Raw genomic sequence first — 15374 nt, 5'->3', positions numbered from 1 at the left:
TACGTAAGACAGGTATGGCTCCTTTCCAAAAGTCGTTAAAATCATTTGATGACGGCTAACAGTGGGCTTAATGAGTTCGCTGGGCAGTCTAGCCTCTTCTAACATACAAAGCCCCTCTCTTTTTAATGTTTTCCGTGAGATTTTCTGTAAGGAGCTCGGGTTTATAAAATACTCAGGATGCCCTAAGTTAGTCATAAAATCAGGAATATAGCTGATCCATGGTATTTTTAAGGCTCCATCTAGTTTGAGACAATCAGCGAGTATATCCCGATTTAACTGGGTCTGCTCCTTAATCCAAATACTATGCCACAATAGTATTGGTTCTATTTTAATTAAGTCAGATAAAAAAGGGACGCCCAGCTCTTGGTGACATACAAAACTTGGTGTGCTCCGGGTGACGAATAATATGAATCTTAGAAAGGAATTCTCCACTTGCTGCAGCTGTGAACTATTTGCTAGTCCCCAGACCCCAGCTCCGTACAATGTGGAGCTGATACACCTTGCCTTATAGATTTGTATCAGCTCCACCAGGGGTTTCCTGCCCAGTTTCTTAGAAAACCCCACCAAAGCATTCGTTGTCCGGATGAGCATCAGTTTTTTAGCAGTTATAGTTTGAGCCCATGATTTGTTGTTATTAAACATAACGCCCAAATATGAAAAACTCTTAGTTGAGCTTAATTTCTGCCCCTCAACAAAGATGTCCTTCCCTCGCATGGGTCCATGGCCACATCTCATTACATATGTCTTTGAGATGTTGATACTGAGGCCTAGATCGTTCATAAAAACACAAAAACCATTGAGGACCCTTTGGAGAGCAATTTGGGTTCTTGCCAACATAACTGCGTCGTCCGCATAAAGAAGTACCGGGATGGGTCGGCTGGCGACATGGGGAAAGTCTTGTGTTGTTCTAACTAATGCTTCTCCTAGCCCGTTAGTATATAGATTAAAAAGAAAGGAGGCCAAGACACAGCCCTGCCTCACCCCCCTTCCAACGGGTAAGTCAGCTTTACGTTTCCCCCCTGGTCCAAAACGTACACAAGCTGATGCCTTGCTATAAAGATTGCTTAAGAAGACAATAATTTGAGGATATACTTTTAAGTCCTCAAGAACTTCCCACAATCTTGCATGTTTTACCGAGTCAAAAGCTGCAGTTAGGTCTACAAAGACCATGTACAATCTACTGTTTTTTGCCCTCGTGCACTTTCCAATAAGAAGAGCCAGATTTAAACACTGCTAAGTGGTTCCAAGTCCTTTCTGAAAACCATATTGTAGGTCGGTTAAGATCTTATTTTCTTCTGACCAATCCTGCAAACGCTCTAAAATCACATGGCCCACCACTTTCACCATTGAGTCTAATAAGGAGATCGGTCTATAGCAGCCTGGTTTCTGACGATCCCCTTTTTTTAAAATTGGCACTATTATTGACCCACCCCAAGTTTCAGGCAATTTTGTTTGACAGCTTGCGTTGATAACCTGCGTGATGATGGGCCCCCATAGTGCGATATTGAATTTAAACAAATCTATAGGGATGCCATCCAGGCCAGGTGCTTTACCAGTCTTACTCCTGTGAAGTGCTCTGATCACTTCATCTAAGGTAAAATTTAAATTGATATTTAAATGGTCATTCTCTAGATCATTGTCAGACCCACTATAGGAAGTTTAAATACCGTTGTATACCTATGCGAAATCAAATCAAATCAATTCTGGTGAACAGATCCTGGAAGTACACACGTTGACACTCCTGAAGTGGGCCCCACCTCCATTAGATATCTCAGTCTCGGCCTGGCTAGGACTAGGGAGATAATCCTCCACTACCTACTGGAGGTACAGAAAATAGAGCTTGCTTGCTGGTGCCATACAATTATTTTGCTACTGTTGGGGCTTATTGGCATATTGGCAGCACAGATGTCTGTCCTACCCAGGATATTTCAAATATTCCAGACTCTGACTCTCCAGATCCCCATAAACTACATAATTGATCTCCAACAGGCTGGTGATCCCCAACCTACTCCACTATTACTACACTGCCCAATCTGAACTATTGGACTAGAGGGAGGCACAGAAGGGCTAATGCAAGATGGACTGCACCATGAGAGGGTCAGCACTTTGGCAGACTCCCTGGACGGCCAAACGCCAGAGGGTTGGTAAGCCATACATTTCCCCAGTGTCTAGGAGCCACACTTCAAGTTTGGAATAGTCAGGCTGTTAGAAAGGGATTGTCGCCCACCCCTCCCCTTTCACCTCCCTCTAGGGCAGCACAGAGTTCACTCCTGGAGTCAACAGACTGGCGTTTCAACATTGGTAAGAAGGAGGATGTAAAACCCTAAGGGATATGTTCCAGTTGGGGGTGGAGAAGCCTTCGAAAAAGTAAATCAGAGTTTGGCCCAGGGGAGGGGGAGCATTTTCACTACTTCCAAGTCTGACACTGGTACCCGAGCTCCATTGTCTTTCAAGGGGCAACAAGGCTACTCACGCCATTGGAGAACTTTCTGTTAAATTGCAACAATGGCAAACACATCATGTATTCGCTCATTAAGACTGCTGAGCCGGGTGAGAAATTCACATTCCAACAAATTTAGGAAAAGGATCCACAGATCTCCATAGATAGTTGAAGGATATACTGCCCAGTGCGAATAACACACTCTGGGGCGGTAGGGAAACCACACTTATGTTACTATATAGGTGACGCTAAACCCCTACAAGACTAGCAAAAATGAGACAAGGGAGAAAGATTACTTGCTGGAGGGTTTGTGGAGAGAAGGGATCATTTACCCACATCATCTGGTCATTTCCACTAATGTGACCATACTCAAAGTACTGCAAACAATCAAGGAGATCTCAGGGTCCGAACTGGTGACTTTTAGGAAGTGAAACATGGGGGTAGGCCTTGATAGGCTTGACACAGTCATGTATCCTTTAAATGGGAAAAGGGCCAACTCATCTCCCATTTACTTTTGGCAGCAAAATCAACAATCTTGACTCTGTAGTGCCAACAGCTAATTCCCATAAAATATGCATGGTTGAACAAGGTATGCTGGTTACCTGGCATGGAGCAACAATCAAAACTTGCCGGGGGCAAGGAAGGAGACTTTTAAAAAACTATAAGTCCCACTTTTAGACTATTTTAGCAAAGAATGGAAAGAATTGACTAGCCCCGAAAGACTCAGATGCCTCCATATCCTAGCCTAATCTCAGTTGCTGCTGTACTATCGAACTGTGGAGGACCCTGCCAATAATAGGACCTCTATTTTAAAGACTGATTGAGTGGCATTGTGACCTCTCGGAACATGATCAAACTGCCAGGCTGCTTCTTGAGTGGCCTCATGCCCTTCCGAAACATGATCAAACTGCCAGGATGTTCCTTGAGTGGCATCGAGCCATCCCGGAACATGAACAAACTGCCAGGGTGTTCCTTGAGTGGCATTGAGCCATCCGGAACATCATCAAACTGCCAGGCTGCTTCTTGATGGGCATTGAGCCATCCGTAACATCATCAAACTACCAGGCTGCTTCTTGAGTGGCTAGAGTGAGGGAGGGAGATTCAATTGGAAATGTTAGGGGCAAGATGATGGGGGTTCTAGAGATTGCCAATATAAGACATATCTGACGTTATTTGATCCGATTACAGATGGTGAAAATCTTAATAAAAGGTATTGAAACTAAAATTGGCATCATGGAGACCAACTCTGAAAGGGAAATGCCATTGTATTTTGTGTACAAGTTTTTGCTCCTCATAAAAATACAGCCTTTCTTTTCATTTCTGTATATCCTCTGCAAGGCTATCCAGTTGAATTTACTTCCTGCCATGTTTCACCTTATTTACAAGTGTATTTGCAGCCGCCTTTATTCTTTATATATTATCTGAGAGGATATATATCTGTTTCCATTGGTGCTGCGGCTTTATATCTGCATGTAATGTTCGTGAGGATTTCCATACAGCCTTTTTCTCTTTCTAATCATTGTGGCGATGACTAGGCATGGAGAGTTAGACTGCAGGTTTCCTTCTTCCTTCCAGATGTGTGAGGATACTGTTTGTGATTGGTGCAGGGAACCTTTCACTGTAGATGAACTCTGCAAGAAGACCATGTAGTTGCTGACACTGGTACAGTTACCTTAAATCAGATTTAATTTAGGAAAGGTCTTCTGCGTGCATGTGGCACTGCGGCAGCAAATCTCTGCAAGGACATCTAGTTGCAGACAGTGGTACTGCAAACGTTACTCTCCATTGAGTCTGAATGTGAGCATCTCTTAGTGGATTTGCATCCGCTCTTATGTTAGTTATTTGTGTGAGGGCTCATATTCACTGAATTACAGGCGGTTTTATTTCCTACTGATTGCTATCAGTAATAATGCAGTTTACATATGACTATCATATATAGTAAGTGATTTTTCATAACTGATGTGATCAATGATGTAAACAGTAATTTCATTCATATCATTTGTGATGTCATGCTTGATGTCCTATGTGAGGTCATAGCAATGCATTATGGGGCAAATGGTTGTGTAGCTTGCTGTTACTGGCAAATCCCTGCAGTATTCTGGTTTTGGATACTACTATATCTTAATTATATGTTTTTTGTTTTACTTGTTCTTAAATTATTGATGTGTAACTGAAATAAGTAAACAATCATGACATCTCTTCGCACTTGTGCGTGAGTGAGTGAAGAGCCTTATTTGAAGTATAGAGTGTACCATTTTAACTTAACTTCAGATTTTTCATCCTACAAGTTTATGTTTTCTATGTAGATAAGCTCCTTTTTACCCTTTTTTGAGGCACTGATTTCATGATCTGTCTGGGCACATGCATGCACTCAGTTAGGTCAGCCGATGAACAGGAGCATTTTTTTAGAACTCACTAATCACAGCATATAAACTAACTATATATTGAATCCCTTTACAGTTCTAAACCAGTTGGAAGAGTTGCTGAGCGATATGAAAGCAGATGTGACCCGCCTTCCCTCAATGTTGTCCAGAATACCGCCTGTTGCTGCCCGCCTTCAAATGTCTGAAAGGAGTATTCTGAGCCGGCTAACGAATCGCGGGGGAGAACCTACTCCCCAGCAGGTGAGAACTGAGGAAGAACAAGGCAACCATAAACAACCAATATCTTTCAAGTGTCCTTCCTCGGCTAGTGGCCGAAAGTGTTTGTTTGTTTTCTTAAATCAAACATTGGCAAATCCAACATGTCTGGCTGTTTTGGGTCTTTTTTTGTTCTGTGCATTACAATGAAGATGCTGCAATTATCCAGCATAATGATAGGGTGCCTGCATGCATTTAGTAAGTCATGTCTGTGCTTTCACAGTTCAGCAGTTTCATCATGAAAATGCATTTTACACTCCCAGGGCAACTTCTTGCAGTTCCATCAGTTATAAATATTAATTTGGATTTCTTGTGACGGCTGTAATTGAAAGACATTGCAGATTTGGCTAGAGAAATCTTAATATTTAGCTGCCTTTAGCTAGACCTAAAATGATAAGCATGAACAATAATTTTACAATTCGAAAGTAACTGATGTGCTTTACTTGTCCTTTGGCAGAAAGAGAAGTTGGAGACTCACTGATGTACAACAAAGATCCATGGGGTCACTGAACAGTCAGTGACAGAGGTAGTAGGCGTTGGGTATTCAAATACATTTTTGGCGACCTGTCGTTATTTTTTCATCATCAGACCAGGAGCGGCTTATGCAGGTAAGAGAGGTTGGGCGGTGGAGCAGGGTGGGGGGAGCGGGGGACTCGACAGACAACGATGAGGGAAAATTAAATAAATAATGCATTTTTCCTCGTCGTTGTCTGTCATGTCATCCCCCACCCCGCCCCACCCCACCGATCTTTCCTGCACGATCTGCTCCTGCATCATACTTTGATCCTGAACAAGAAAGAAAGGCAGAGATGTGAGAAAGAAAGAGGTAGATAAATATGCGAAAAGAGTGACAAAGGGAGAAACAAACAGGAACATGAAGTGGAAACAAGACTCTTCAGCCTTAGTACTCTGCAAACACAGGGAACCATTGGGCGCCAGCAATTATGTTTTTTACAGTGTAAGTACTAATCATAATCAAGTAGGCAGAATATGGTCCTGATTTTTTTTATAATACAGCAACATGTTTATTATTAGTATTATTAAGGTATACAAAGAATATACTGTGGTGTTCTTTGAAGAGTGTGTTGTTGTGAAGAGACAGTTTCCTCCTTGAAGGCTTTAGGGTTGTGTGGACGCTCTAGCAGTATTACTTCTATGTTTTGTTCAGGTTTGGCCATAATGCAGCATGGCAGCCATTTCTGTAAATATTTAGAATTTAAAGAAATTGCAAGAGTTAATCCGCTTATATCTCAAATGCTAATACTGCCAAACTGCAACCCTTTTGCTTCTGTTTGAGCCTGCGTGCTTTCTGCATGAATGGCAAAATATTTTGGGTCTTCTTAACAAGCCGCTGGTGAGTCACTTTTAATATAGGAAAAAGTGATGCTCCGGCAGCGCAAGAGGCTTGTAAATAAGCCCCTTTCTTTGGAAGTGCCTGCATTTCAATCTAATGCAACATAAGTTGTGTTTCAAGGACATAGAGAGCCATCTAGCTGCATTGCTTCCAAATACTGCCTGCCCCAGCACCATAACTTTCTGCACGATCCGCACTTTACTGATGTAAACACAGCGGCAGCTCCTCAGTAATGGCGCAGGAGCGTCGCCCCACAGCCTGGCTCAGAGCTAGCAAATGAAAAATAAAATGATGTTCTACCATTGTCTTATTTTTCATTTGCCGGTTCTGAGCCAGCGCTGTAGGGAGGGGTGAGGCCGAGGCGTGGGAGGGGGGAGGAGGAGTGCTAGTGCACTCCCTAAGTGCCCATATGTGTTTGTCTGGCCGTCTAAGGCCGGTCAAAACCCACATGCGCACTTAGGTTTCTCCAGCTCTGCTGCATTGAACAGCTGGGCTGGAGAAACCCCACAGACTCCCTGGTCTGAGCGAGGCGTCTTTCCAGCCCGCTCAGGCCCATCCCCAGCCCGGGGATTGGATGGGAGTCTGTCCCTGCTGGGACCAGGAAGAGGAGAGGAGACGCGAAGCGAGAGGAGGCCTGCGGCTTCAGGTTCTTTTTTTAATGTACATTAATATTAACCCCCCGCACAACCCCCCGCGCAATGCCTCCCGCCCCCCCCGTGACCTCTCCCTCGTTCCCTCCACCCACCTCACTACCCTTTGTTTGTGGCGCCCGCCACTGTGTAAACATTCTCCAGGTTTATCACAAGACAATGGTTATAAGCATCATTAAACCTAGAGCTCCTAAAGATAGCCATGACTCGAGATGAGTGGTGTCGGCATCCAAGCATGTCGTTAATACCAGGAGAGTAAGATCCAATTTTTTTTTTCTTCCTTACTGGAATCAGTGGGTCACATCCAGTGCTTTACAAACAAAATGAGGTGTGATCTTAGATCTGCGTAAATGGAGCAGTTTTTGTTTTGAAACAATTAAGGCAATCAATTGTCCTTTATCCAGTGTAAAATATAACTGAAGCATTCTGTTACATTTCTTGGTAGCCTTGATTCTTAAGCCTCTCCCATCCCTAGTTTGAGGTGGGTCTGAGTGTAATTTGTATATATCTTGAATTACAGGGGGTGTTGTTTCTCCACTTTGGCGGGAGGGTGTAAGTAGAAATTGATGTAGCAGACACTGCTGGGCCACTAGCGTGCCATGATGCTATGGGCCCAGGTGCAGAGCAAAGAAAATGGCCCCTTTGATTGCTGTTGAGGTAGTAAAATACAGAAATTATCAGGGTTCATTGGGCCTTTAGGACTAAGGGCCCGTGTGCCACTGCACCTGCTGTGACAATGGTAGATATGCCCCTGCTCTGGCCACTGGAAATATTCTACAAATATTTTCATTGAGAATGATTGCCCGAATTCGTTACATGTTTACTGGGTGTGATTGCTGCCCAACTAGGTGGACTAATTCCAGGACCTTGCCTGTTATCTCTATCTGCTAAGGGATCCTGGAGGTGCAAGGATCCTGGGGATCCCCCGTCAGATGGGGACGGATGCCACACTCTGGTGTCTGTCAGCGCCGTCTTTCCAAAAAATCTGAACCCTGACTGGCAATCTAGTAGAGTTTGTGTTCTGCGGGCGAGGTATATGATCCACATAGGATCATTGTCAGTATGTATGTATGTATGTATGTAGTATTTGTATATCATACTCCTAGCCAAGAGGCACTGGGCACTATACAGACTCAAAGGTACAGTCAGCGAGTGATAGAAGAAGTAGCTGGGTTCGGGCAGCAGAACTGTACTAATACTGCACAGTGAGTAACAGCAACTAATGAGTGGCTGGACCACCAGAGTGGGCTCAACTAGAGGTTATTTGTTTCATGTTGTTAGTGAAGAGCAGTTTGCTTCATGTAGCAGGCGTTGTAAGTGGTGTTTCCGTGAGTGTTAAACTGGTAAAGTGATAGCATGTGCTTGCTTCCTGCTAAATAAAGAGAATGGGGCAGATTTACAAGCCCCTTGCGACACATTTACGCCGCCATTGAGTCACTTCTGTGACGCAGGGGCGGCGTAAACCATGCGCATGTTGCGCCTTATTTACAACGTGACGCATCTAGGGAGATGCGTCACGTTGTAAAGCCTTGCGCCACATTAATCCTGCGTCAGGTTTAATGTATGCAGGGTGGGCGTTCCCTCGGAAAAAGCCCAGGAAAAGTGACGCAGTGAAATCTACAAGATTTCACGGAGTCACTTTTCTGATGCTGCTGCGTCAAAACCCTGCGCCTGCTTGAAGCAGGCGTAAGGCGTGATGCAGAATGTTAGATATGGGCAGCCCCTGAGCATTGCTGGAGTTGCGTCGCTCTTGCGACACGACACCAGCAATGCGCCGCCCATACGCCATCAGATGCGTCACGCATCTGTTTATCCTTGCGCCACGATGCGCCGCATTGTAAATGTGGCGCATCTGTGGTGGCGCAAGGGTAAACTTGCGTGACGCATCTTGCCTGGTGCATCCCTGCTGATATGCAGGGATGCGCCAGTCCTTGTAAATCTGCCCCATTGTTTGCTATTTGCTTTGTCAATTTAAATATTGTAATCTGAAATAAAGTATTTTCTGAACTACAGTCTAGAGGTGTGAGGTCAGGTCAAGGAGTTTTTTCCAGTGAGCTTGAATTGTCCCGAGGTCTCAGTTAGAGCACTGTGGTGATAAAGGACTTGGGGGCATATTTATGACATTTTCACGCCGCGCATCAAATCACCTTGATGCGCTGCATGAAAGGGAAAGGACAGGAAGGTGCTGTATTAAATATTATACTTCGCATTCCTGGCCTTTCCTTGTGCACGCTCACAATGTGCTGCCTTGCGCCAATGCAGGCACCCTTGCACCGTGGTGCCAAGGTAATTACGTTGCAGATAGGATTGTTTTTGTGCAGGAAGGGACACCTTCCTGCACAAAATCAATCCTCTGAGGCATGTTCCTCTTTCTATGTGTGCTGCGGAATGCAGCAAGAAGAAAAGACTAGGAGAAATAACAATATTTTCGTTATGCCTCCCAAGTATTTTGACGCATTACCAGGTTTACCAGTAATGGTAAATCTGTGAATGCTCAAAATAGATGGGTGGATATGGGACCACCCACCCTCCACCCATGGAATGCCTTCCTGGGACAGAGTAATGCAATGCAACAATTTGTGCTGCGCTACTCAAGATTTATCAAGCCACGCAGTGCCATACAAGGTGGCCTTATGTGACTTGAAAATCTAAGTAGTTGTGTCGTCCTTGCGCCTCCCTGCGTGGCCAAGGGAGAAGCAACTATTTGATAAACTTCCCCCCTAAGGTTTACCGTGCACTGGGAGGCTCTGAGATTAAGGGCAAGATGGTTGATTGCTCATTTTTGCCCTCCATGTCCTTCTGAGTGGTTGTGTCCTGTGCTGGAAGGAGCTTGTGGAATCATGCTAACTTGTTTTTTATCGCACTTTATACAGCACTTCTGCTTTCTGTAAGCACTGTACTTAACGTATCTTGCTATTGACCTAAATAAATGCGAATCAAGTGTATCTAACACTCAACATTTAACATTTCTTAACACTCAAATCTGCGAATTTCAGATTTTAAAATGAATGTTTCACTGGCAAGATAGCATTTACCATGCCGACTGTGAGGTATGGATCAGCAGTAGTTAAGAGAGTGGACTCTGAATCAATGAGAAATTCAGCGGAGGAAAGTATGAGTCTTTCTAGCCTTTTTTAGGTTTGGCTATCAACAGCTTTAGCTGGTAGAAAGACCTTGTGTCATCAATCATTTTAAAAAAGCAAAATAACAGGAAATACAGAGAGAAAGTGGATTTTGGGTCAGTCCCTCTCAGTCATTGGCTTGGATGGGCTGATTGGATGCCATTGCTTGGATGAGCTATCCATCAAGGCATTTCATGGATGAGTACATTGTCTGATTTCTGTTCCCATTGGGTTTTGGTGGACATTAAACATTCATTTTTATAGACTGTAGAGATGCAACATGGTTCATAATTGAGCAGGTGTGTGTCATCTGATGTATTTACTTTGCTTATATCATGATATTTTAATTGATGATCTATGGCTTTTTTTTGTTGTAAGAACATTACTTTTGTTTTTTTAGCCTGTCACTAAGACGTCTCGATATTCATTAATCACCCAACCTTATTGTGTTTACATTTTCTGTTATGATAATCTTTGTGTTGGACTAGTAAAGGTGAGCACACACCTATGCAAAGATGCAAAAGACACCGGCCCTTTGTTAAAATTATCTTCTGTGCAATATTCTGCTGGGAATGCCTGCCAAGTTCACTCCTTACAAAGCAAACTGCACCTTGCGGCTCCGTTCCATAACACTGCAGCCCAAGATGTTACTTCATTATGGTATTTTCTTTCCAGAACAGATGGGGTAATGCATATAAAGTCACTCAACTCTTACCAAACACTTCTGCTAATAAAACAGCCATACCCATTGGCTTTGCCAATGCTTGTTTCATTTGCCCAGTTGTATGTTTGTGGATGTGCCATTGCAAGTTAATATGTATCAATAAGTCCGCTCTGCATTTCTTTTTGCCCCTGATTCCCATGGAGGCTGTTTAAATGTTGGGTCATGATGTTCACTCCAAACGCTTTACTCACAGTCATAGTGGTCCGCATCGGGCCTCAGATGACATCTTTATTCCCTTCAGGTGGCCCCTTCCTAACCCATCAGTCCTTTAAGCCATGAGTATTCCATCAATCCTTTCTGAATCAGTGAACAAAATGTCCAGGAAAGCTTGAATGACCATTTTGTTTGTGTTGGTTTACATATAACTAAACAGAAATCAATAACATAGGTGTGAGATAGAATCCAATTGACCAAGCTCAATTTTGGTGGTGAAACTGTGGTATAAAAATAGGCCTTATGGAAACATAAATGTGTCATGTTTCATCAATAAAGCATGAGAGTTCTCCAGATATCATGTGTATGACAGAAACATGTTTGTCTAAGGAAAAGGTTTGCTAGTAAGTGAATCAAAATTGTTAAATCTCTGTAGGGTTCTTTTGGATCCGCCCAGATGTACAGCAACAATTTTGGTCAAAATTTCCGGGGATCTGGACCAGGAGGAATCGTCAACTACAGCCAGATGCCATTGGGACCATATGTCACTGGTAGGTACTGACATTCTATAAGTTGTCTTTGGAGGTGATAATATGAATGTTGAACATGTTTTCAGTGGACTGCGAGTGTGCATAATAGACAATAGGCAAGCAAGATGTTTTCTCTCTTATTAATAGATTTTTAGCCGTTTCCAAGATTTTCTTCTGTCGAGGCCTTCATTTCGAGGTGAGGTAAGTCTACTTTTTTCATTGTGTGCATACCATCGTGTGTCGCCTCTTCAGAAGAGGGAATGGTATTGGTATTTAACCATCATATTTCACAGAGTAGAACATGTCGTTGGGTCATTGGTGTACATCATGCCATCAGTATGTCAATCATATTTCTACCATAACAGTCAAATATATAAATCGATCCATATGAAAATGTAGATAATAAAAATATTACCCGATATTAATCAATCAATCAATCAAGAAATTTGTAACGCGCACTACTCACCCGTGAGGGTCTCAGGGCGCGCGCGGGGGGGTGCTGCTACTGCTCGAAAAGCCAGGTCTTGGATATAAAGGGAATGTACAAAATGTGAAAACATGGGTCCTCCTTAGCGACCAGAGGACAGCCTACAAAAATGGCCCTTAAGCACTATTTACTGCCCAGTAGTGGGATTTCTGCCTGTTCTCAAGAGGAGAGCCCACAGAAATCAAACCGTTGGTCAAAGGATTGGTTGTGGCATGAATTGAACTCTGGGCGTTTTTGGGTTGACCTAGTACTCTGCTAGGACACCATCTCAAGGTCTTCCTGAAAAGCATCTATGGTTGGGTCAGCTCTGTAAAGTATCAAAGTACCTGCAGAGTCATGGGATGTGACTCATTTGCATTTGATGTGCCCACATTCAATTTAGTCCTGCTTCCTTCTAGTGGTTAATTTGTACCAGTGGTTTCTGGTGGGCACCACCAGCAACTCATTTCAGGGGACTGCTACTCTTCGCATCTCCTGTACTTTCCCGGTCCTGGTCTGTTGCTGGCTTAAGTGACCACAGCAGCAGATTAGTCCTTCTTTTATTTGCAGTAGGCATAGAAAAGGAAATAGGACAGCTAATACTTTCACCTTTTCATTACATTGGCAACCCTTCTTCTATTTCCATGAACCGCCATGGACAGTGAAGAGAATCCCCCTTCCAACCTGCCAGAAGGCCATCATCCCTGTGGGCAGCGTGGTACATCACCCCTAAAAGAAGATGAACACCGGTCTGTGCAAAGGCATTGGAAACCCAGAAGGTTGGGCCTTGCAAGAGTGCCACAGGCAGTCCTCAACCCAGAGAATACATCCTGCTAGGAACAACGATTGGAGGAAAAGGACTGAAAATCCAGTAATCACTGTAAATGAATCGTAGGGGTTGGTGTACTGCAAGGGATTCGAGCCTGATCTGGTCCATCGTCACAGGTGCACTCACACCCGGTACAAAGGGTTGACTCTTAAGGCTCCATTTTGCAGTAACCTATCTGTGATTCTATGTGAAATTACATTGTACTTGAGTGGCCAGATAGCATTGCTGTGCACAGGATCAAGGAGTTGTATACAGCATGTGGGAAGCACAAGACAGTAAAAATAGCAGATGTCTGCATAACTATGACTGATTCTGAGTGTACCCATCTGAATGAGTCACCTTGAGTCTTAAAAAGCAACATTGATGTGGGTTGAAGGAGGTTTGCATTCATAATGCACACCCTTGTAGAATGACAACTGTTGGTGCAGCTGCTCAGGAATTGCATGTGACCGTCACAGAGCTGCTCATTGCACAATGGAGGGGTGTGTTCTGCCAAGGGGGAGATCTCACAACTAGAGCACACTGTAGAGACGGCGGTGCTTACTTTATACAAAATCTTGCTTAAAGGAGTGGTATGAGCAGGTTTGGATGCAGGCCACTACCCCACTGGGCCTCTGATCACCTTTCGCAGCTGCCCGCCTATGGGACATACAGTCAGCTTCGCCATGCTCAGTGGCCAGAAGAAAGAGCAATTCTCTTATGGATATATGCAACAGGTCTACTGAAAACATGTTTGATGCAAGCACAGGTGTCTGTCAGAATCTCACCCCTGCTTGGTGTCTGTGGGCTGTCAGTATGCTTCATAGTGCCACGTGTTAGCACTATGACAAAGAAGAGGGACAGGAGTTTAATGGGCAGATCATTTCTGGTAATCTCCCTTGCCAATCAGTAAACCAGACATACCAGTCAACGGTATTCTCATTGTGTCATTATTCCTAGTCAATCTCTTCCGATATGAACCTAAGATGATGTTGACTGCCTAGCGCATGATCATGGGGCATATTATGAGATTTGTGGTAGAAGGCAGCGCAGCAAGTCACCTTGCTGCACTGCGTCCCAGGGAAAGGGCAAGAATGCACCGTATTTATCCAATACGGCGCATTCTTATCGTTTTCCCTTGCGCTGCCACAGTTTTCGTGCCTAAGCACCAATACAGGCACCCTTGCACTATGGTGCAACGGTGCCTGTGTAGCATGCAGGATTGTTTTTGTGCAGGAAAGAGCATATTCCTGCAAAAAACAATGCTGGGAGGCATATTCCTCTTTCTATGTGTGCTGCAGAATGCAGCACACACAGAAGAAGAAACTAGGAGAAATAGAGATATTTCCCCTCGTTACACCTCCCCTGCGAAGGTGCGAGATTTTGGCACATCCCCAAATTTACAAGTTCTTGTAAATCTGGAGATGCGTCAAAATACATGAGCACCCATGTAACGTCTTCCCAGGACACAGGAACGCAACGCAGCCATTTGCGCAGCATTGTGTTACTCCAGATTTTTTAGGCTTCTCAGGGCCACACAAAGTGGCTTTGTGTGGCTTCAAAAATCTGACTTAGAGGTTTGCGTCACTCATGTACCATGTTGCTTGGTGCAAGAGCGATGCAATCCGGGTCATAAATATGGCCCCATATTTCCACTTACTTCTTTACTTCTCTATTTTCTTCTCCTCCTCTCTATGTATTTTTTTCTTCTACTTTGTTTCTTTGTTTGACTTGAGGCAAACAGCTCAGCTGCTACCTGAGTTTCTAGGAGAGTCCAGGAGTGTCCCCGATTGGATATACATTTCCCAAGACCAACAAAATCTGACAAAAACTCCATAATATGGACCCAACTATTGAAATTAACTTTTCTTTTTGACACAGCAACTGCAGAGCTTCTCACTGTTTCTTTAGGCCCTTGTGAGGCCCCTCATTACCTTTTGCTAGCAGTCAAACAACAATAAATAGACTGTAAGAGAAACCATACAGCAGAGGAGTCCCACTGGTGCTGAACACCTCTGGACATGGGAAGTCCAAAGAACAACTAGTAAAGCAATAGGTTTGGCATTTGCCTAGTACAGTCTTACAAAGTCACACAACCAATGGTCTACATGCACACATAGGACATGCACAGAGACCTACACATCTAAAGACATCCAATTCACAAAGCCTAGAAGATATACAGGCCCTCATGCACAAAGATAACAGGCATCTGTGCACACAGACCAAACACAGGGGGCATATTGTGAAGCACACAAGTAACCACAATGTGATGAACTCCACAGAACAATTGGTTGTGTGCATCAGTGAATCACTTTGTGCTGTGTATCTAGTTTTTGCTAGGTGAGCTCCGAATGATGTACAGTCGAAGGGCACAGTAGTGTGCATAATGGGAGCACCGGATGAAATACACCTGCGAGCACAGAGTGATGTACAACAGAGAAAACAGATCTGCCCCATGCCATCTAGACACCTTGAGCCTGTCCTGGGG

At 43.9% G+C, this 15374-nt stretch overlaps 1 protein-coding gene across 1 annotated transcript in view; it reads left to right on the top strand.

The window, feature by feature from the left end:
* The window catches only part of CHD5 (chromodomain helicase DNA binding protein 5), a 568616-nt gene that overhangs the window by 483906 nt on the left and 69336 nt on the right, over positions 1-15374 (top strand). The window contains exons 38-39 of the mRNA XM_085624078.1: positions 4901-5064; positions 11519-11633. Of these exons, the coding sequence (XP_085480204.1) occupies positions 4901-5064; positions 11519-11633 (279 nt within the window). The remainder of the gene's footprint in view (positions 1-4900; positions 5065-11518; positions 11634-15374) is intronic.

The sequence above is a fragment of the Triturus cristatus genome, chromosome 1_2, assembly GCF_964204655.1.
Source record: "Triturus cristatus chromosome 1_2, aTriCri1.1, whole genome shotgun sequence".
NCBI lineage: Eukaryota > Metazoa > Chordata > Amphibia > Caudata > Salamandridae > Triturus > Triturus cristatus.
The sequence above is the reverse complement of the archived record's forward strand: the minus strand, read 5'-3'. Positions and strand labels throughout refer to the sequence as shown.